The 23,264-nt window shown below is 29.7% G+C and overlaps 5 protein-coding genes across 5 annotated transcripts, besides 8 other annotated features; 2 read left to right on the forward strand and 3 right to left on the reverse strand.

Moving 5' to 3' along the window:
• Positions 1–65: 65 nt before the first annotated feature.
• On the forward strand, positions 66–1,373 carry TVAGG3_0708360 (uncharacterized protein; the record flags this gene model as incomplete). The annotated part of the gene is made up of 1 exon (XM_001304546.1): positions 89–1,276. One exon carries the CDS (start codon positions 89–91, stop codon positions 1,274–1,276), a length of 1,188 nt encoding a protein of 395 aa, XP_001304547.1.
• Positions 1,374–1,783: 410 nt separating this feature from the next.
• TVAGG3_0708370 (RNA polymerase II transcription regulator recruiting protein) lies at positions 1,784–2,369 on the forward strand (the record flags this gene model as incomplete). Its single annotated transcript, XM_001304545.1, has 1 exon — positions 1,785–2,330. The coding sequence occupies one exon, from the start codon at positions 1,785–1,787 to the stop codon at positions 2,328–2,330; it is 546 nt and encodes a 181-aa protein (XP_001304546.1).
• Positions 2,370–3,992: 1,623 nt separating this feature from the next.
• Positions 3,993–4,982, reverse strand: TVAGG3_0708380 (RNA polymerase II transcription regulator recruiting protein; the record flags this gene model as incomplete). The annotated part of the gene is made up of 1 exon (XM_001304544.1): positions 4,413–4,916. The coding sequence occupies one exon, from the start codon at positions 4,914–4,916 to the stop codon at positions 4,413–4,415; it is 504 nt and encodes a 167-aa protein (XP_001304545.1).
• Positions 4,983–6,945: 1,963 nt separating this feature from the next.
• On the reverse strand, positions 6,946–8,461 carry TVAGG3_0708390 (uncharacterized protein; the record flags this gene model as incomplete). The annotated part of the gene is made up of 1 exon (XM_001304543.2): positions 7,016–8,452. One exon carries the CDS (start codon positions 8,450–8,452, stop codon positions 7,016–7,018), a length of 1,437 nt encoding a protein of 478 aa, XP_001304544.1.
• Positions 8,462–11,183: 2,722 nt separating this feature from the next.
• On the reverse strand, positions 11,184–12,278 carry TVAGG3_0708400 (RNA polymerase II transcription regulator recruiting protein; the record flags this gene model as incomplete). The annotated part of the gene is made up of 1 exon (XM_001304542.2): positions 11,735–12,259. One exon carries the CDS (start codon positions 12,257–12,259, stop codon positions 11,735–11,737), a length of 525 nt encoding a protein of 174 aa, XP_001304543.1.
• A 1,745-nt stretch (positions 12,279–14,023) lies between these two features.
• Positions 14,024–15,159: a mobile genetic element.
• Positions 15,160–16,991: a mobile genetic element.
• Positions 16,282–16,542: a mobile genetic element.
• Positions 16,874–16,980: a mobile genetic element.
• A 643-nt stretch (positions 16,992–17,634) lies between the features above and the next one.
• Positions 17,635–18,341: a mobile genetic element.
• A 163-nt stretch (positions 18,342–18,504) lies between these two features.
• Positions 18,505–18,545: a mobile genetic element.
• A 47-nt stretch (positions 18,546–18,592) lies between these two features.
• Positions 18,593–21,487: a mobile genetic element.
• Positions 21,488–21,987: 500 nt separating this feature from the next.
• Positions 21,988–22,800: a mobile genetic element.
• The last annotated feature ends 464 nt before the right edge of the window (positions 22,801–23,264 follow it).

The following is a 23,264-nucleotide window of genomic DNA, read 5'->3' on the forward strand; positions in this document are numbered from 1 at the left end:
AATATATCGCATTTTGCTTTAAATGATGCAAAGATAATTGGTATGCAATTATTCGAATAGATTGTCGTTTTCATATTATTTTTGAAAGATGACTAACATCTCAGCAGCACGATATGAGCATCTTTCAAAATGTATATCATCATCAGTCACAGCTGCAATCGAGGAAATCATCGATAAATCAGGAGATAACAATGTAAATTTGCTAAAGAAATTAACTGAAGATATTAATGTAATTCTAACCTGCACAATAAAATCCGAGCAGGAGGATTATATTGAAAAAATCTCATACGACCTCGAATGCGCACTTAACGAGAAAAGAGAATTGCAAACTCAATTAGAGAAGCTTTCAAAGAAACTGAAAACTACGAAATCGCTATTACAAGAACAGAATATTGCATATATCAATAAAACCAGAGAATTAGAAAATTCCCTTCATGAAACCAACTGGAAACGAACAGTTCAAGAAGGAAAATACCGAGAAAGTATTAAAGAAAAGGATCAAATTATCAATAATATGAAAAATTCTTTGAAATCTATAAGAAATGAGATACTTGAGCTTAAAAACAGTATTTTAGTACTTAATTCTTATTATGCAAAGCAGCATGCTAAACAAAAACTTTATATAGAACGTGTTAAGCAAGTTACCCATGAATCTTTTCAAAATTCGATTTCCACAATTACAAAGCAAAACTTAGAGAGCGAAACCAGGTCAATCAATAGCTTTAATGAACAAATTTATGAAGAACAAGCAAGAAATGCTTCAATGAAAAACTCAATTAATAGGATTTTAAATACATTAACAGAATTTTCACCAAATAAGTCAAAATACAGCTTCACAGCAGATAATTTTACAAAAAAGGAAAAAGAATTCCATCAATTTATTATTGAAACTATGCAATTTCAAAAAGATAACGCTTATCAATCAATAAAGCAAGAGCTTCAACTTGCGATTCCTAATATCAAGTTAGATGAAACTGCAGATATTGTGAACGTGATTTCGCAGCATTGTAATCAAGAATTAAAAGAATGCCCAAATTGTAATCAAAAACAGCTTGAAATTAATGAATTGAACCACCAAATTGAAGAACTTAAAGAGAAACTTGAGAAAACTCATACAAAAGTCCAACAAATCAAATCTCAGCCAGAAGAAACAATTTCATATGAATCTGTTATTACTGATTCAGACGATTGGGAGAAAAGAAGAAAGGAATTGGAAAGGAAAATTACTACACTTAGTAAACTTACAAAAAGTCCTTTAAAAAGCATGCCAAATTAATATTTTATTTGTATGATGAGTCCTATCACTTTTTGTATGTATACTTTTCATTTACTGCCTGTTTGTATTGCAAATTGTCTGTTTTATTGTATTTTACCTCAATTTATTTTTCTTATAGAATAAATGTGTTGTTTTTATTTAATCAATATAATAATATTGCTCCATTAGCGAAAACATAAGTAAGCTTTCTACTGTCATTTTTCAATTAAAAGATTTTAAATCAAATTAATTTCAAAATTAATATCTATCACATAATTTGTGGATACAACGATATTATGTCACTATTAGAGTAAATTTATCAATATTTGATACAAATTTGGACTTTTTTTTTCAAAATCACAAAATTTATTTTCTGATGCGGACACTTATAACGTTGATAAAAAGATATTACTCATAGTATAGATTTAAATTATTGTCAAACTTGAGATCCGGATGAAAGCAATAAAATTTGAATTGATAAAATTATTCCATTCAAAAATGAAAATTTGAATTATCAATCAATTTTAATATGATACAAGGTCTTATAGATAAAAAATATACAAAATGTCCATTTACAGCAGAAGAAGATGCTAAACTTGCTGCATTGGTTGCCAATTTCAGCCAAAAAGATATCAATTGGAATGAGATTTCGAATCAAATGGTGAATAGAAACCCAAGACAGTGTAAAGACAGATGGGAAGGATATCTTGATTCATCTATAAATAGATCGGAATTCTCATGTGAAGAAAATTACTTTATCCTCAAAAAAGTTGAAGAGATTGGGAAAAAATGGAAAATAATTTCTTCTTTGATGAAGCATAGAACAGATGTGGCAGTAAAATCGCAGTATCGAAAGCTTCTAAGGCATAATGTATCAATAGAAAACGTTTTCAGAATTAATCCAGAAAGTTACATGATAAAGATCAAAACACCATCAAAAGTTGAAAGGGTTATCAAGCCTTTATTAAAAGAAGATGATATTAATAAGGTTCCATACGATTCGAAATTTTTGAATGAATGTTTTGATCAATTCTTCGCCATGGAAAATGAAATTCTTGAGCCATGTGTTAAATGATTAATCGAATTCTTTATATAAACATCTTTCTATCACCAATTTCATGAATTTTTTTGATTTTTGGAATTTATGAGAGTATTCTTACCTTACAATTATTTTGTATGAATTCAAAAAATCCTAGAGTGAATTTTAGGGGAAAAATGCATGAATTTTTCGAAATTGAAAATCTCATGTTTAAAATGATCATTTTATAGATGAAAAGTTATGAATTCCAATTCAATGTAACATATGGGTATGATTATAATTACAATGATCAATTTGGAATTCTTCATTGCTTCATGGGTCCAAATGAGTTTTGGCATTCAGTAAATGAAATGTAAATCTATATAACTTGTTTTGAATAATATAAAACATTATAATCACCCATTACATTATCTTCTCAAATTTTTTTTGGCAAGATGTATAGTAAATTGGAGATGTATGAGCTTTTCAAAAGCAATTAATATTGAAATCAGCCTTTTTAAAAAAGAATTATCTTCTGAAACAATCAATAGAAAATGCTTTTGAAAATTTGTAAAAAATAGCGAATGTTTCATGTTCTCTTTTATGATAGAGACAAAATGTTAATCATTCACTCTTGAATCGTATCTTTGAACTGGATTATGCTTCGATAAAATGATACTACATAATTAAGCCTGAAAATCATCATTTTATGCGGTAAAATTATAAAATAAAATATATTGTATAAGAAATAATCGCTTAGAATCGATAATTAATTTGAAATTGTCTTACAGTTTGGCCAAAATCTGCCAACGTAGAAAATCGGAAATAATTAAATAACTATACATAGATATTTGTTTTCATCCTATTTGTAATGTAGGTTGGGCATTAAACCATTGAAATTTTCAAATAGAAAATCTAATAAGATTGAATAAACCATTCAATTTTCTGGTGATGTCTAGTAATTGAATGAAGAATTTTCTTGAGTGATTATTTAGTAATTTTGCCGCAATTGAGATGCCTAGCAATATATAGCATAATGTGTAAATTTATATTAATCTGAAAAAGATAGATAATAATTGTTTTTATGATCTATTATAAGCACGTTTAATAACATAAAATTCCAAATTCTCTACACAAATATTGATTAAATGACCAATTAGCCAAAGCCTTGAGGAATTTTGTTGTAACCAATATTATTAATGTTTAGGCAAATAAAAAAGTTTCGAGTATTTTCAATTTAAAATTGAGAGAAATTGAAATCGATTCTCAAAAATTTTCGATTTTCTGAAGATCGTTCAATATAATATTTTATGATTTATGTTGATGTAAATTAACTAGTAATAAATTGTTAATTATTTGATTTTATTCTCAAAAGTTGAAATGACCTCCATTTTTCAATGTCTATTCAAGGACAATCCAGCTTTGTCATTTTCAATAAAAAGCGTGGTGGGTTGCCACAGAGCATGCGTGATTACGAAACTGTTCAACGCCGAATTAAAATGAATGGAGAAACAAAAATTGATTATGTTTCTTCATTTATTGACAAATTTTTTGGCACACATGTAACAATTACTATTCTATTAAGTCTTGCCAATATTGTTGTATCACAAAATCACATTAAGCTTGATAGACTCGCCCGGCGAAATCGTTCGGCTTTATTATGCTGGTATGCAGAAAACTGGAATGTTATAGATCCCATCCTTAGAGATAAAAACTTTATAGCAATGTTTTCACAAAATTCTCAAAAAGGTATTCAAAAAACTGAAAAATCTATTTAAATTAATAACCATAATAGAGACCAAGAAGTCTTTGATCCAACTAATTTGTCCTGCCTTTTAAATAGAAAATAAGCTCAAAAAATGTTGTCTATTATATTGAACTGTTATATATTAAATAAACTTTTACCGTTTAAAAAATTATTGGTAATGCTGATAAAATTTCTTAGTGGTTTCTCTTAAAATTGAATACCAGAAAAAATAAAAAAAAATAAAAATTTTAGTAATAAAAGCATGATAAAGGAAATATTGAGATCATCAATTAGAATAACTCTATATATCTTTATGAAGAAAGCAACAGATTTCGAAATCCGCTTTATTATATTTTAATTTATACAAAACAACCGAAACATTAATAGATGATTCATGAAAGTAACTCACGAAATAGTGTGTATTCATTTTCTTCTCCGAATTTAGACAAAAATGTATTATCTTTTGCAATAATATAGTCAATATCAACAACTGTCAGTGGCTTCTCTTTTTCGGTCTTACCATATCTCTTTGACAATGTTTTGTGCCATCTATTCTTCACGTTATTTGCTGATCTTCCTTTAAGTGATTTTGCAATAAGTGTCCATTTTGGGCCAATCTCTGTGTACATTTTTAATATTAATTCATCCTCTTCATCGGTCCATTTAGCATTAGAAATTTGTTTGCTAAGATAATTGTTATATCTATCCCAGAATTGTCTAGATGTTCTTCCTGGGAGCATTTGGGCAATTTCTTCCCATGAAAAATCAGATTGATCATTAACAATCTTCTTTAGAATTCGATCTTCTCTTGGAGTGAACCTGCATCTCTGTTTCTTTATTTTATTTGTTTGATCTGACTTACTGATATTAGTTTGTGTTGACTGTCTCATTTGCATTGCGTGTTAATAGAAAAAATGAATTGAATCTGCGGTTCGATTATAAAATAATTGAATAAGTTCTCTGAAATTGTCACTAATGTAATATAAAATTATAAAATTATTGACGTTAAATCGGATTGTATAAAGATTGCTGAAATAGATATGTACAGAATATTGAAACCACCTTTCAAAAAATTGAATTGTGTTACCATCAAAAATCTTTATGGTTTTGATTGGAACTTTTTTGAAAAACGCATATGTATATTGTAACAAATCCAATAAAATAAAAATCAGAATAACTAACCATCACATTCAATTTTATTAAAAGGTTTACTATACAATAAGATTCATATTAACTATGCTTATCTTTTCATTATATGCCTAATTATCAATTAAAATAAATTTGTAAAAATTGTGAAGAACATTAATATATGATCACATTAACCTATATCCCTTTAAATCAAAAACAGTTTAAATTTTTGAATGATAGTTTTGTGACATGTTAGTGTCATCAAATTATTCTTGGTTTTAGAAATTGCATAAATTACTACATTTCATCTTTGTATGCATGAATGTACAACTTATTTAAAAAAAGAATTGATTTTGTAATTTCAAATTTCCAAAAATTCATATAAATAAATGTGCCGTTATAAAATTAGCTTTATTTTGATGTTTGCATAGAATCACACAAGAAATTCTTGATCAATTAATGAAATTCTATTTTTTGAATCAAAATTACAAAATGAACACCCTTCAGAGTAAACTTATCTTTTCATCATGTGGTAATTAAAATTATTCATTTCCGGTGTTATTTAATTGTTATTTACTCAAAATCATCTAAATTTCAAATATTTTTGTATTATTCCTTTTCCATTAGGCATCATTATGTAACTAGATTTGAGATTTTAATGCAAAATTTTTAAAACTATCGATTTCACAACGCTGTCAGAATTTTGCAACAAGAATCATTTTGATTTTTTCTGACCAAAACTAATAATAAACAGCATTAACTCCATTACAGGAATGCAGTTCTAATGATGTAACATCAGATTTTATAGCAACCAACTCGTATTCTCTCAGAAAATATTGATATTTTTGATAAATTTTAAATAATTTTAACCAAAAGATTCAGCACAGTAAGCTAATTCAAAGCATTCTATCAGACATCAGGAATTTCAAAAACTTTAAAGAAAACAGCTACTATGATATATATTTAAATTATTTAAGTCCAATGATAATAGGAAGCAGTAAATTTCGATCTCTAGTACCTTTGATTAAAATTAGTAGAGTCATACATATAAATAATGAAATGTTGTTCAGAATATTCTTATTTACCTTTATGTTTAGAAATCATCCTTACTAATTTATAAATAATTTCACGAGTTAAATTGTTTCTACAGATAATTCATAAATATTTTTCTTATATTTTTGAACTCATTAAATTATACAGGAATATCATTGATAATACCTGCCTTTCAAAAGCTATTTCTCTCTATTGTGTTCAAAATATGTGCCCCATCAGTTAGAAAAAAATATTTATAAACATCATTCTGAAAAAATAAGTGTTCAACAATAAGGATCATAGAGTTAGCATACGCATACTTTTGAAAATGATATCTATAGCTTAGTTGACTTATTTGAATCTAATCTACTTTCGACATTATAAAATCCACAATATCAACGAAATCTTATATTACTTTATGATTATAATCTTAATATAAAACATTTATAGAAATATTTACACCATAGTTGTCTAGAATATGTTGATGAATCTAAGAGATCAGTTAAACGAATTCCCATTTTTCATATGAATGCTTCTTGTAACTATTGGTAAATGTAATAACAGTTCATATCTTTTGAGTTTTTGAAATAATTTTTTATAAGGAAATCACTTTAAAGTTTCAAGGGGATTTCACCTTCCTCTCATTTTATATGGTTTTTGAAGTATCTTAATTGAGTCAAATGAAAAGTTTTATCATAATGTTATGATGATTGCGTGAGCAAAAAAAATTCTTCAAGTATCAAAGATTTGTATAGTAAAACTTAGTGGAAAAATAATTTTTTAAATTTTTTTTATCACGCATATTTTTGAAAAAAAGAATATACGAGACTATAGTTTAGAGGAAAACTGGACGTGGATACTGTGGGAGTCTAATTGGGCGACGTGGAAGGCGTTGAATTCTGCGGACACTTCTTCTCAAGGCCTTTCCAAGTCCGTTTGATTCAGCCTCCTGCCAGCCAAATGTTTGCTTTCTCCATTTCTCGATGAAATCAACTGCGGAATCAATTGCGACCTTCTTTGCGACTTCCTTAGCGACATCAACAATGACTTTGCCCCAAGAGTTTCCATCTTCTTCTTCCTCGACATCGGAGTTTCCTGTTACTTGCTTGAGTGCGCCATTGATGAAATCTGTGACTGTCTTGACAACAACTTCCTTGACAACATCTTTGATTGCATCCTTGAGACCATCTGGGATTCTGACTCCGTTTGTTTCAGCTTCTTGCCAGCCGAATCTGTCGTGAACGAATTGCTGGATTCCTGATGAAATTGTGTCAATTGCGACCTGCTTTCCAACTTCCTTTGCGATTTCAGCAATAACTTTGCCCCAGCCATTTTCTGGATCATCAACTTCTAAGCTGTTAACTTGGGATTGCTGGAAATGGAATTGTTTCTTGAGAGCATCAGTTACAGCAGATGTAACTGTGTCAATAACAATTTGCTTAGCAAATTCTGTTGCGGCCTTGATGACGAATGGTGGAATGACGTTTTCATCATCAGAGTTGACACTTTCTTGCAACTTCAAATGATCATTGACGATTTTAACAATGGAATCAATTGCGCCACTGACGAGGATTTGCTTTCCAATCTCTTTAGCAATTGGAATAACAAATGGTGGAATTACATTGTCATCATCTGCATAGTTTGCTTCCATCTGCTGGAATCCGAGCATCTTCTTTCCGGCTTCGATAGCAGCTTCGATGGCGGCCTGCTTGAGGATCTCCTTGCCAACAGCAATGGCGATAGAAGCCCATGGATTGGATTCTTCTTCTGCGTTTGTGAAGCGAGATGGGTCCTTACGGAGCTGTTTGGCAAGTCTTTCAAGGTCTAACTTGACGTCGATTAACTTTGGTTGAATTCTGTTCTCTTCGGCTTCAACCTTCTTTAGCTTCATCATTGCTTCGGCAACAACTTTTGTGATGTATGGGATAAGTGGGTTTGGAGCAATGATCATCGGAGAGTTCTCGCCCTTCTTAGCAACGTAATCTTCGGCATCACGTGCAAGGTGCTGAGCGGCTCTCTTGGAAATGTTATAACGATAAAGTGGGAAATGATGGATTGTTTGGTTCTTAATGGCCTTGAATAATTCTTTCTGGATTCTTGGGAAAACAACTTCCTGGAAGAAAGCTGGTTCCTTAAGATATTGTTGGAATTTTGCTGTTGCCTTGTCGGCCTTCTTGAAGTATGGAACTAAGAACTGGTCACGGTAGTGCTTGAAGAAAACTGTGGTATTTTCTGGAAGGCGGCTTGCTGCAAGAACGGTTAAAGCAAGCATGAAAAAAATAAAAATTGGTCTTATTTAATTGAAAGACTTCTCAATTTCAAAAAGCCCTGACAATCAGATCATTCCTTAATTGTTTTTGGTGTACCAAGGAGTAGAATTAAAGAAAAACAAAATGGCAAATAGCGGTTTTTTAGAATTTGATAAGAGTTAATTCTAAGAGCACTTAGCTTCTTTATATACTTATTCATCATAATATGCAAAAAAATCAAAATTGGATTAATTTTTCTCAAATAAATCATAATTGTTTTTTATTGCGTCCATTAAATGATCCAAATCCATCAATAAAATTTTGAATCGACCAAATAAAATTAATATGAAAATTTCATAATATTCATTTAAATTAATATGTTTATGATTGATAAATCTTTGGAAACGATTTAATTAATTCAATATAAAATTGAATGAACTGAATTTAAATATGATCTGACTACGATGTATCTATAAGTAAATCTGACTAGATTTTCTACAAAACAAGTTTCATAAATATTTCAAAAATTAATTCAAGTTTTGGTAAAAATAAATGTAACTCCGTAATGTTGTGACCTCGACATGGATTTTGTATAGAATGAAATTTAAATTCTGTCTTATTTTTGATAAAAATATGGAAACTCAATTATTAATAATATTTTATGTAAATCTATTGGTTGCTGAAGAGGATGAAAATTGGGAAAGCCGTGGTTTTAAAAAGAATAATTTTAATTATAAAAAAGAGTTTTTATGGCAATTTGTTGAACTGATGAAATAAGTAAAGGTTTTTTTGTATTCTTTTTTCTCTTTCAATAACTATTTTTGAAGAATAAAAAAAAATGAAATATTTCCGAAATTTATGAGACTTTCTGATGATATCAGCATGGTCGAACTATACCTTTAATCAATTTGTAGTAAATTCTCTCCGAAAGAGTCTATAAAATAGGTCGCGGACAGTGATAAAAAACTTTATTTCAAAAAAAGTGACGATTACCATCAACGATTTATGACAACTGAACTCTGATGCTAACGCACGAAATCGTTATGAATCGTTGTTCACGTAGCAGTGAAAAATGCTATGTGATAAGTGAAAATCACTGTATTATGCTCTTAACGACCCAAATCAAATCATCAAACTTAGCGACGTATAGGTAAATCTTAGCTTCATAGGAAACAGATACACTACCGTTTATCGAAAAGTGTTTCTTCTATCACAAATTCTTTTCTTTTATTACCTACTAACAATCAAAAGAAAAACTCCAACAAAACTACAACTCTCATCAGAATAACTTGCAAGTTGGGAGCGAATTTTTCGTATAGAGCTTGCTAGCAAAGAGAACGAATTTCTTATTCGAACAACGAATGAAATGCAAGTAATATTCGTTATTCCAAAGAAGTGGTGTAGTATGTTTGTGATTCTTTCGAATAAAAAACTTACAATTTTTGATATTTTTCCGATGTAAAAAAAATCGTTTAAAAATTAAGTTGTTTCTAGAGCGAGGTATACCAACTAGCTTGCAGATGTTTGATTGCAAGTAATCGGAATAAAAATACAAATATTTATCTGAAATTCGAATTTTTTATTGTTGAAATTCGAAAAATTCAACTGCTGATGAGTAATCTAAGTAATCATGCTGGTGGATTTATATAATTCTGCCAACGTATACGATCCGAGAATAATGTTTGCTAATTTACTCTACATGGTATTAGCATAATTCTAGGATCATAGTTGTCAAAGATTGTTTGAGAAAAATTAGTATAACGATCGGCAATTTTTAAAAAGATAACAGTAATGAATAGTAATACTGTACTCCAAAGGAGTTTTGATCGATCTGAATTTACTTTGATATCGGAAAACTCCGGGTTTTTTGAGCTTTGATGGACTTTAGACGAGTTCTTGAAAAATTAATTTGGCACTTTTGGCTTTTGATAACGCTTTTTGCTATTTTTTAGAATCTGGATTAAAGAGATCCTTTGGTTATACAATATGTTTCAAAGCATTTTCTGAGCATAAAATTAAAGAATTATCAAAATAATTTTGTAATAAAAAGTAATTTGCCACGATTTTGTTGGATATTACATTTACATTAATAGTAGTATACTTTCCTAGAATTAAAATTTTCCAAAAAAATTCATTCTAGTGATTTTGAACAAAAAAGCAATAAATTTTAAAACAAAATTATGATTTCGAATTTTTTTTGGAAAAATATTCATATTACTATTATAATTTCTTTCATATGCTGAAACTAATTATTGGTCAGAATTCAAAATTATTATTTTTTAAAAATATTTCCGATTGCAAATAACTTCCATTAAGGATATTCAATCTATGATATAACTAGTCATATGAAACATTTGCTATTGCTAAAAGAATAATAAATAAATTCATGATTTATCAATTATTTTCAGATTATATGGAATTTCAGAAGCCATTAATACAAACATCTTATATGACACAAAGATTCTATTAACTTTCCAATGTTATCAATATGTTCTTACTTGAATAATTTTCAAATTTTTATTATTCGCAAAGTAATTAATTTTGTTCTTATAATTAACAATTTTACTGAATAAGTAAACCAACGAATCCATAAAAATCTTCATCCGCCATTCCGTAATTGATTTCAAATCTATTGGATCAAATAATACTTTAAAATTCAATATCTCACCAACAGTACATTGACTCATCAAAGGTACAAGCAAGAACAATATGTTGTTTCTTCTAAACATTTTGATGGGTGTTTTTCAATTGTTGAAAAGTTCCAAAATCGCATAATTTTATTATACGCTTATGCACATAACTATAATATGCTTTTTATGCATTATCTACATAATTATATAGGTGGAGACCCATCACATAAACTTGACTCAATCTATCAAAAAATTATCGAATCTGAGATACCCAAACAGTTATGTTCCTCTTTCTATAGATATCACAGTTTTTAATGAGATCAAGCATTTTGGGTTTATGAAGAGAAAACAATGGTTTGAATTTCAGGCGAATAAAATCCATAAAATTATCAAAAATAGTAGTCAATGAAGGATACATTATATTGTTTTGTCTTGTCTCTTAAATTTTTATATCTCATTCAATTTTACCGTAAAAATTCTCAATTGTTTGAATTGAAAGTGTTCAGATTTCAAATATCATTCACAAACGTTATTAAGTGATAGTTCAAGAGGCATGTGATATAAGACTTTAAAAAGAATATTAAATTAAAAAAGTAGATTTGAAACTAAAGAAATTTATTCTCTAAGATAAAAATTACTTACAGCGCATATATATCCAAGGATATAGATTATAAATTAATTACCAAAATCGAAGAACTTTGTGAAGTCGATATCCTTGTTGAACAAATCGACATCAAATTCAAAGTTGTTTGTCTGAGCAGGTCTTTCTGTAGTTTGTGGAGCACGAACAGGAACATGATTGCTCTGAATATCTACCTTTTTAGATAAATACTTGTGCCAGCGGTTTTTAACGTTGTTACCGCTTCTACCATCGAGCATTTGTGCTATTTTAGTCCATTTAGATCCAATCTTGTTGTACATATTGACTATAATAGCATCCTCATCTGGAGTCCATTTATCTTTCTTCAAATTCTTGTAGAGATAGTTGTTGTATCTATCCCAGCACTGTCTAGCTGTTCTTCCATTTAACATTCTTGCAATATCTTCCCATGTATGGCCTTCTCCACTGTTAACATACTCTTTAAGGAGCTCGTCTTCTTCAGGTGTGAACCTTCTTCTATGAGTCTTGATGACTAATTGGTTAAGGTCATCTTCTGAATCGCTGCTTGAATATTTACTGTGCTTCGATCTGAGAAACATTAACGCAAAATGATTTTATAAAGGATTCAATCTACACTGAAATTCTTGTCAAACTGAAATAATAAACACTGAAATTTCATAACAAATATAGTCATATTTCGCTATTAGATTAAACTTTCACATTCGATAATTTCAGCACAAAAGTCATTCACAAAAAATTTAGCGGAACAGAAAATTTCTATTATTATAGGATTATTTGTTAAGGATATTGAAATTTAAGTAGCCATCAGTAAAAGTTTAATGAATTAATCCCAGTAACACAATATATTATGGTGAAGCACAATTACAAAAAAAAATTGTAATTTCATATTAGTAATTTATTATTAAAAACGAAAGTTATTTGAAAACATGTTTTAAACGATCAAACAATTGATTATCAGTCATTGAAATTATGATTTCCAAAATTCGATTTGCTTTTATTATCTGTAGTGTATGAAAACATAAATTATCTAGTAATTACAATAAAATGTAAAATTGAATGTTATCCCTACAATGAAATTAATTTCGATGTGAAAAATATAGATGCAATTTCTACCAAATCTAGTCATAGATTTTTTTTGAAAGTATTCAAGTTGATTTATCCTCTCAAAATCATCAAATTTTCAATGGGATAGTTAGCGGCAACCGTTGATCAAAACATACAAAAAAGATCTCTCCATATATTAATATTTTAAATAATATATTTGGCCTCTGAAAAATTATTATTCAATACATGACTGTCATGATGATTTTATAAATTATTCAAATTATGATGTTTTCTAAATCTTTTATCAAAGAAAAATACAAATATGTAAAATGTCCATGTTATTTACTCAACTTTCGCGAAAATTTCAAAGAAATTACGTTGAAATCTAATATATGTTCAGTGTAATCAATAAACAATCTTCGTGACTATGTCTGATAGTAATGTACCAATTCAATGCTCTGTCAAATTTCTAATAGTTATGCTCATTAATTTGAACTAATATTATTTCATATATTGACCTTGCTTCTAGTACAGTTCTAAATACTATGCATATTTAACGATCAGTGAAATATTCATTTTGTAAAATTGCAAAGATTAAGTTCATTTTTTGAAAATTTTATTTCAAATATTGTAAAATCAAAAACAAAGCCTCGCAAATTAAATCAATGATACTTATTAATATACAATGTTGGGATCATTACCAAAAAAATTGTTGTTTGATCATTCATATGATAACTTGTATCCTAATACTAACCTTGCTTTTAATGTACAGAGGAAATATTGCTACAAATCAGATAACTCTATCTATTTAATCATTGGTTAATTTAACAATAATTTTATCGCTAATTTTTCTTTACGTTTATTTAGCTTATAGCCAGAATAATCAATAAAAACACGTATATTACTTAATGACAATACTTTTATAAACTAATTTAAATTTATTGAGCTCTTTTTCATTTTCAATGATTACTCCTACTTTATGGAATACCAAAAAAATCAGGTGCATTAAATAAGTTCTCATCTTCCTTAAAGATTGTCTGTATAATTGAATCTATTTCATTCTTCTGGTTCTCTTTGGTTTTATTTTGTCTCATTAATAATTTGTATCGGGATTTTAGACTATTATCTGATCTATTATTAAAATGCTTTGAAATCAATATCCATTTGGGACCATATAATTCTCTGAGACTTAAAAGCTTTTTATCTTCTTCTTGAGTAAAAGGTGATACATTTATGTTCGGGTCTAGGTACTTCTCATATCTATCTTTACATTGTCTGGCATTTCTTCCTGGAAGCATGGGTCGTTATCGATTTTGTAATTTAATCGTTATCGATTTTGTAATTTAATCGTTATCGTCTTTTTCTAAACGTGCATTTTGGAACTAAATCGCATATAACTTTAAAATGACTTAATATTTAAAGGTTTATGTGGTAAATATCAACGAAATGTAATATTAATATGTGCACCATATATGAATTACAGACATTTGAGCAATTCGAAATTTCATCGCGTTATATATTCATTTAAATTCGATCAAATCAACATTGCAATTATAAAACCATTACACATCCAGTCAATATTTTTCAATTTCATGCGAATTATATCATTATTACACATTTTAAAATGGCGAAATATAGTCCAAAAAATAAACTTCATTTTAAACTCAATTCTCACACATATTCGGATTAAATCATATGTGACTCATATGATCATACATCTCATTTGAGGTCTAAAAATGATTTACCGAGAAAACTTGCATTCGAACTAAAATTTACTAAATTTAATCAAATTGGTTTACAAACGTAAAGTTTATGCCAAATATTTACGTTTGTAAACTAATTGAGTAAATTTATAGCACTTTTTTTCTCGATGCAATAATTTGAACTACGAGTTTACCAAATTAGTTTACAAACGTAAAGTTTATGCCAAATATTTACGTTTGTAAACTAATTGAGTAAATTTATAGCACTTTTTTTCTCGATGCAATAATTTGAACTACGAGTTTACCAAATTAGTTTACAAACGTAAAGTTTATGCCAAATATTTACGTTTGTAAACTAATTGAGTAAATTTATAGCACTTTTTTCTCGATGCAATAATTTGAACGACAAGTTAATGTAATTAGTGTTCTCATGTTTACAATTCAATATGTCTATGCATATGATATATGCAAATTCTATAAATAAAATATTATTAAATAAAATTCTTTTCAATTCCTTAAAAATAGCGTTTCTTTTGAATAAAAAATGATTTTTAACTAATTTTAGGACTCTTTCTATTTCAAAAAAATACCCGAATTTAATTTTCTGATGCAAAATTTATGCTTTTTATCATGAAATTCTTTTTTTCAAAATTTTTTTGGATTTTTTTCCATTTTGAATATAGTTAATTTTACTTTATTTCACATTCTATTAAGAAATACTTAGGCCAATCTATGGCAGTCCCAACGGGAACCGCGGTAATTTACCGAGGTTTCCGCACACCGGTTCCTTTTTTAAGGAATTTTTAGATTAAAAAATATGCTTTGTAAATCATTTTTTGTAAATCGGCAAAAATTTGTAAATATTCTGACGACAATAAATCTGGGAATAGTATTTTAAATACGAGAACAACCTATTTAAAAGTGTTTCGCTCGATTTTGTATAATTTCAAATTTTCGCATATAGCTTTCCGTGAATTACCGTGATTTTACCGCCACATCAATAGTTTACGACACTTTTTCCGTAAATTGAGTAGTTTACTGCACTTTTTCCGTAAAATTGAGTTACGGGAATCCGTAAGATTACCGTACCTCACTTCTAGTTGAAAATAGCATTAGTATATAATAAATAGATATATTATTCATATTTTTGATTTTGAATTACGGAAAAATGAGTTAGAACTTCCAATTATTATTTGATTAATTATGTTAAAAAATACTATAAGGAATTAAAATACATAATGTTGAAATTTGAATTACGGAAAAAGTGAGGGTGAAAGTGAAGTGAAAAAGTAAGATATTTTTTGTTGAAATAATCATAGTTGTACAATTTTGAAACTATATGTAAAGCTATAAATTGAATAAATTCAAAAACAAAAATTGTTTATTCTTATTAATAAATTTATATTAATCAATATTTGAACAACCCGTAATTAAAATTGAATTCCTCTTAAAATTTAATCCATACGTTAATTTTTAATTTGCTCGGCGAATGCCGAGCTTCCCTACTTCTCTTGTCATTCCTTCAAAAACTCTAATCTCATCGCACTTACAAACATCATGATTTGATGTATTGTCGAGAAATCTTAGACTTGTTTGTCATTTGATTATAGCATTTGAAAGTCATCTCGAAAATCGATTAACAAGACAATTTCCCAACATCTACATACAAGTAGATGATGGTAAACCCATTAGAGTTGTTTTGCTATGATTCCTCCAATCTTATGATGAGAAAAATCATATCAAAACAGCTCTAATCGAACATTCTACACAGCTTAGCATCCAGCTAGTTCCAAGTAATGCGATTACAACATCAACGGCCAAAGCCTTTCAGAGTCCTTTAATCATTTCTTCTCATCTCAATGTGAAGTGGCCCCAAACGAACTACAAGCTGACGTTACAACGCATTACAACCCGGTTAATACGAGCATATACATTAGAGCTGCTTTGTTATGATCTCCCTCATCAATTGATGAGAGATCTCATTATGAAGCAGCTCCAATCGAACTAAAAACCTACATACAAATGAGTGAAAACAAATTCATTAGAGTTGTTTTGCTTTGATTTCTCTCATCAGAAGATGAGAGATACCAGAACAAAACAACTCTAATCAAACTTTCTACACAACTCAGCACAGTATCAATGCAAAGTAATGCGTCTGTATCGTTAACAAGCAAAGTTGTTTCGGGTCCTTTCATTTTGGAAGAATTCGGAACAACTTTGCGAATTGATAGTGTAAACCCATATACATGAAAGCGTGCATGCATAAAGACAGGTATTGTTAGCAATGACTACCTGCCCAGCTATGAGTGATCAGAGAATTACCATCTCAGGCTTTTTGAGAACGTTTCAGCCAGGACCCTCGTATGTTGACTGTGAGAAAGACATCCTTTATCTGAAATAGATGCTTTTCCAACAATCAAATTCGAAGATCTTCGACGTTGTTGTAAAAAGAGAAGGAGAAGGAAAGAAGAGGAAGGAGAGGAAGAAGGAAAGGAAAAGAAGAAGAAGAAAAAAGAAAAAAAATAAAAAAAGAAGGACATATTAAATATAATGCGCACTTAATTATCATAAGACAAATTACGGAAAGTGAGCTCAAACAAAAAGTGACACAATGCATTTGCCAACCAAATAACTTTACAAAGCAAAAACTTAAATTACTTGTCAAGCTTACTATTCTTATTTTAACAATTAAAAAATTAAATTTTATTTTTTATTTAAAAAAATCATCTTATATCATCTGATATATATATATAACAGCATTAATATTTCAATGATTCACAAATCAACTTTTTCATTATTTTAAATAATTATAGAATATATACCGACTTTTTGTACATAAATATTTTTAGATTCAATAATGATTTACGGTTTTTTTCAAAACTTATAATTTTCAAATGAGTGGTAGAATCTTCGATTTAATTGATTATACCTCTCATTTGAAATTAACAATATCGATTACATCTTCTTACTAAGCTCAGTCAGATTAATAAGAATAAACACTTACTTTTTAAAACATTTACATATTTTTTTTCTTCGTTACAGAGATACGCAAGTTGCAGAAGAAGCAGCAACTGTAGTACAGTAATTTGACACTCCGAAATCGAACATTAGTGACTTTGAGTAGATTTTGAATTTAATATAGATCTTGAGTTTTAATAACCATCATAGCAAGAGCTAGTTGGTGAATGGTATCCGCGAATTTCGGCTTGAAAGTTGGGAAACTTTGTCCGAATGTTAAACTATTCGGACAAAGTTTCCCGCTGTTTGCGAAGGAATTGTTGGCTATGATGTACTGATTCATGATCAGTGCATCATAGCCAACAATTCCTTATACAAAGTTCAAAAACTTGGGTGCAATCAGAACTGATTGCACCCAAGTTTTGAACTTTCTCGAGGGAATGAAAGGGTAAGAGGTATACATTATGAATATATACCTCTTACCCTTCCATTCCTCTCTGACAGCGGGAAACTTTGTCTGAATGTTAAACTATTCAGACAAAGTTTCCCGCTGTTTGCGAAGGAATTGTTGGCTATGATGTACTGATTCATGATCAGTACATCATAGCCAACAATTCCTTATACAAAGTTCAAAAACTTGGGTGCAATCAGAACTGATTGCACCCAAGTTTTTGAACTTTCTCGAGGAATGAAAGGGTAAGAGGTATACATTATGAATATATACCTCTTACCCTTCCATTCCCTCTCTGACAGCGGGAAACTTTGTCTGAATGTTAAACTATTCAGACAAAGTTTCCCGCTGTTTGCGAAGGAATTGTTAGCTATGATGTACTGATTCATGATCAGTACATCATAGCCAACAATTCCTTATACAAAGTTCAAAAACTTGGGTGCAATCAGTTCTGATTGCACCCAAGTTTTTGAACTTTCTCGAGGGAATGAAAGGTAAGAGATATCCATTTCCTTTCACCTTCGTTCTCAATAATTAACTTATAAATTTTTTAAAGTAAAAAAAGTCTGATTTTTTTTGACAAGTAAATATATAGGGAATTTATCCGACCAAATAAGTGTCACTTTTTCGGTTCACCTCACTTTCCGTAACTCGTCTTACAACATAATAGTGCCGAGGCGGCGGAGCCGCCGAGGCGCGATTTTTTTGACCCTATATTACCGCACGGCAATGTTTTTCTCGATTTTGTACAGCCCTAGGCCAATCCCTGTGGGACCCAGTGGTAACTTTCCATGGAAACCACTCAGTGATAACATTTTTTATTTTTGACGGAAAAAATTCTAAATATTTTTTTTCATTTTTTGATTTTTGAATTTTTTTTGGAATTAGAGAATATAATTTAAAGCGATAGATATGCTTGATTATTCAAGATATTGATATTAAATCAGAAATCAATGGTAAATAAAGAGTTTTATAAAAACTTACCACGTGGTAAGATGAAGTGACCACAAATTGAGTTGTGGTACATAAAAATTACCACAAAATTGAGAACTTTTCCCACAAATTGAGAATTTTTACCATAAAATGAACGATGGATATCCACGAAAGTTACCACAACTCACTTCTCGCGCAAAATATGTTTAATATTACATATTAAATACATTTATCAACATTAATTATTTTGAATTGTGGTAAAACGATATGTCACATATTTTTTTATAAAAATTTGTAAAAATGTTTATTTTAATTTATATAATTAAATATTAAAATTTTAAATTTTGAAATAAAATAAATTAAATTCGTCCGTTATCTTTAATTCGCTCGGCGAATGCCGAGCTTACGTACTCATGTATTCCTTCTTGTTACAACTCGAACAAGAACATCACCTTTAACATATTATCAAGAAGCCCACTATAAACTTTTCATTTGATGAGTTTTGAATCGCGAGCTTCTTGATAGTCAAACTACGCACCAGCACTACAACTTCTTTCACCCGAACTAATACAAATTTACACATTGGAGCTGCTTTGCTCTGAGAACTCTCATCAATCGATGAGAGTTCTCAGAGCAAAGCAGTTCTAACCGAACTACGCACAAACACTCCAACTTAAAGCAACCAAATCAATACGATTATATACATTGGAACTGCCTTACTCTTATTTCTCTCATCTATTGATGAGAGATCTCAGAATGAGGCAGTTCCAATCGAACTACTCACAGACAGTCCAGCTAACCAAACCGAATCAATACACATATATACATTGGAGCTACTTTGCTCTTATTTCTCTCATCAATTGATGAGAGAACTCAGAGTAAAGCAGTTCCAATCGAACAGACAAGCTAGCACAAGATTACACATTGGAACAGTTTTACTCTGAGAACTCTCATCGATTGATGACAGATCTCAGAGTAAAGCAGTTCCAATCGAACTACACACAAGCACTGCTTCTTACAGCAACCCAATCAATACGCACATATACATTGGAGCTGCCTCACTCTGAGAACTCTCTTCATTTGATGAGAGATCTCAGAGTGAGGCAGCTCCAATCGAACTACATACAGACATTACCGCTAACCATAACCCAATCAATGTACGTATTTACATTGAAGCTACTTTACTATTATTTCTCTCATCAATTGATGAGAGATTTCAAAGTAAAGCAGCTCCAAAAAGAAAGTGAGAAGAAAAGAAGGAAAAAGAGAAGAAAGAAAAGAAGGAGAGAGAAAGAGGAAAAGAGAAAAAGAAAAAAGGACATATTAAATATGATATGCTGTTTTTAGTGCCGAGGCGGCGAAGCCGCCGAGGCACGATTTTTTTGGTCTCTTCCTTCCACGTGGTAAGCTTTTTTAAAAGTTTGGACAGGCCTAGAAATACTATATATATGTAGATTGAATTCTTTTATTTTGGCACTTTTTATTTTTTTAATGTTTTTTTTTCTCCAACACTCAGCCCCCAATTCAAATCAAGCATTTACCAACGTAAAATACCGGTATTCCAATCAATAAGAGGACAGTTCTGTCAAGACCCTTCCTGATTTGAAGGAACTTGAAAGAACTGCTCTTTAACCGACTTCAAATAAGAAAATTTCACTCATATTATCATGTTAACATCGAAACTACTGCCATTTAGAGGGCAGTTCTTCCAAGATCTTCCAAATCTTCGAAGATCTTGAAAGAACTACTCTTAAAATGGCAGTAATTACCGTAACTTTCTACTTGATAGTAACAATACCGAAGCTACAGCCATTTAGAGGGCAGTTCTTCCAAGATCTTCCAAATCTTCGAAGATCTTGAAAGAACTACTCTTAAAATGGCAGTAATTACCGTAACTTTCTACTTGATAGTAACAATACCGAAGCTACAGCCATTTAGAGGGCAGTTCTTCCAAGATCTTCCAAATCTTCGAAGATCTTGAAAGAACTACTCTTAAAATGGCAGTAATTACCGTAACTTTCTACTTGATAGTAACAATACCGAAGCTACAGCCATTTAGAGGGCAGTTATTCCAAGATCTTCCAAATCTTCGAAGATCTTGAAAGAACTACTCTTAAAATGGCAGTAATTACCGTAACTTTCTACTTGATAGTAACAATACCGAAGCTACAGCCATTTAGAGGGCAGTTATTCCAAGATCTTCCAAATCTTCGAAGATCTTGAAAGAACTACTCTTAAAAATGGCTGTATTGCGAGAGGGTTTGATTTTTCGTTTATTAAAATTGTATTCTATGATATGATTTAATTCAAGATTTGTATTTCTGTTATTTTTGTGATATCATTCAAGTATATATATCAGAATATGCACATAATGATACCACATATACTTAAACTATACGTATTTAAATCTTAGCGATCAATATAATTTTTTTGTAATATCGAATAAAAGTTTGTTTTCGCATTTCCGTTTTATTTGACTACATGAAGATAAGAATTCTTGAGAACGATTTTAAATAAATTGCCAAATTGAAGAATTCGATATATGATGATATTCACTGATTTCTGCCAAACTTGTAGGAATGAATCCATTTAGAATAAAAACGATTTGTGCATTGGAAGCTCAGAACAAGTTATGTTCATTATCCCAATATGAAGAAAATGCACGTTTAGAAAAAGACGATAACGATTAAATTACAAAATCAATAACGATAACGATTTTATTTATGAAGAAGTAATTTAAAACGATTTTATTTATGATCAAATTTTATATATTTTTTTGGATCAAATCCATTTTAATAGAATTTATATACTATTCATCTATTAGTAAACACTACCGTATATTATTTTTTAAGCTATCTTATTTTTTGAATTTTTATTCAAATCTTTGGTCGCAAGAAGAATTGCATGATAAATAAAAACATTTAATCAAAGTCAATTTTATTTTTCATATTCAAATGGACTGAGTGTTAACATTTAACATTTTTTGCTAATTGTCGTCAAAAATTAGGCGTAAAGCAAAAATTGATATTTCATATGGTTTTATGATAGATAAGCATTATATTCCCACTCATTATATTCGTAAATTTTGAGGTTTATCCTTCGCTTTTCAGATCATTGAATTTGATTTTTATATAAAATAGTTATATATTAGAAAATAATATGAGTTTATGTGATATTATTTTTCAGAAGATTTCATTCTATATGCCTATGAAAAGTACTCATGATCTTACTTAGTACTTTTAAAGTTAATATCAGAAAAAATTTGACACAATGGTATCCGGCACATACAAGTGGTGTACAACCAAAATATAAGTTAGTTTAAACATATATTGCTATATCTCATGATCTTACTTAGTACTTTTAAAGTTAATATCAGAAAAAATTTGACACAATGGTATCCGGCACATACAAGTGGTGTACAACCAAAATATAAGTTAGTTTAAACATATATTGCTATATCTCATGATCTTACTTAGTACTTTTAAAGTTAATATCAGAAAAAATTTGACACAATGGTATCCGGCACATACAAGTGGTGTACAACCAAATCTTCGACTCGATGAACTTGTCATCGAGTTATATTCCAGTGTTGTTCCTTCATTCCTGATTAAGTTGCAAATTAAAGGTCTGGATTCAGAGAGAAGTGTTAAAGTTATCAAAAAAGTCACAAGAGATTTCGAAGAAATGACACAATTTAAAAAGTCGAATGCATCAGTATGCTTGAAGCTGTTCAGAAAGGTCTGAAAAATGATACACTTGATCCCAACATTGTTTACTCAACATTAAAAATATTATTGCAAAGAAAACATTTGATTTAATAAACATTTAATTTATTATAATTAATTTTTTATTACAGTATAGTAAAAAATGCTATAAATAAATTATTATATTTTATTAAAATGTGACTTTTAATAGTAAGTGAATAAAATAAATCAGGAATTGGGAAAGAAATAAGGTTAATTAAAAATAATGAAAATTACAAGTTTAAGGTTAATGAAAAAGTGACAATGGGCGAGTTTGTCCCCCACTCGGGATTTTTGAATTTTAAGAATTTTTTTCGAATTTTTTCGAAAAAAAATATTTTCAGAACAGCCTTAACGGCTAAGATTTAGGAACAATGTTAAGTATCAAAAAGAAAGGAGGTCTGATATAGACAACAGATATAAAAAAAAAAAAAAGGTAGTGGGGCTCCCAGGGGCTGCGCCCCTTCTAGCCCTGTAGTTTTTATTTGGAGGGCCTCCAGGCACTTCGTGCCCTCGAGCCCTGAAGATGTTTAGTATAATGAAGTTTTTTTTTTTCTTGGGATGGCCTTCCAGGGGCTGCGCCCCTTCTAGCCCATAAAAAATTTTTGAGAGTCGTCGTCGTTGACTTTTTTGTAGAGCACTCAAAATAGTATAACTTTGTCCGGACAAGTAAGGGTCTATCGTCGCTACAGGAAAAGTTACGGGCGTTCCAAGGAAGTATACTTTGAGAGACTCTTTAGAAACTTTAGAC

Source organism: Trichomonas vaginalis, chromosome III (assembly GCF_026262505.1).
Source record: "Trichomonas vaginalis G3 chromosome III, whole genome shotgun sequence".
In the NCBI taxonomy this organism is placed as follows: Eukaryota; Parabasalia; order Trichomonadida; family Trichomonadidae; genus Trichomonas; species Trichomonas vaginalis.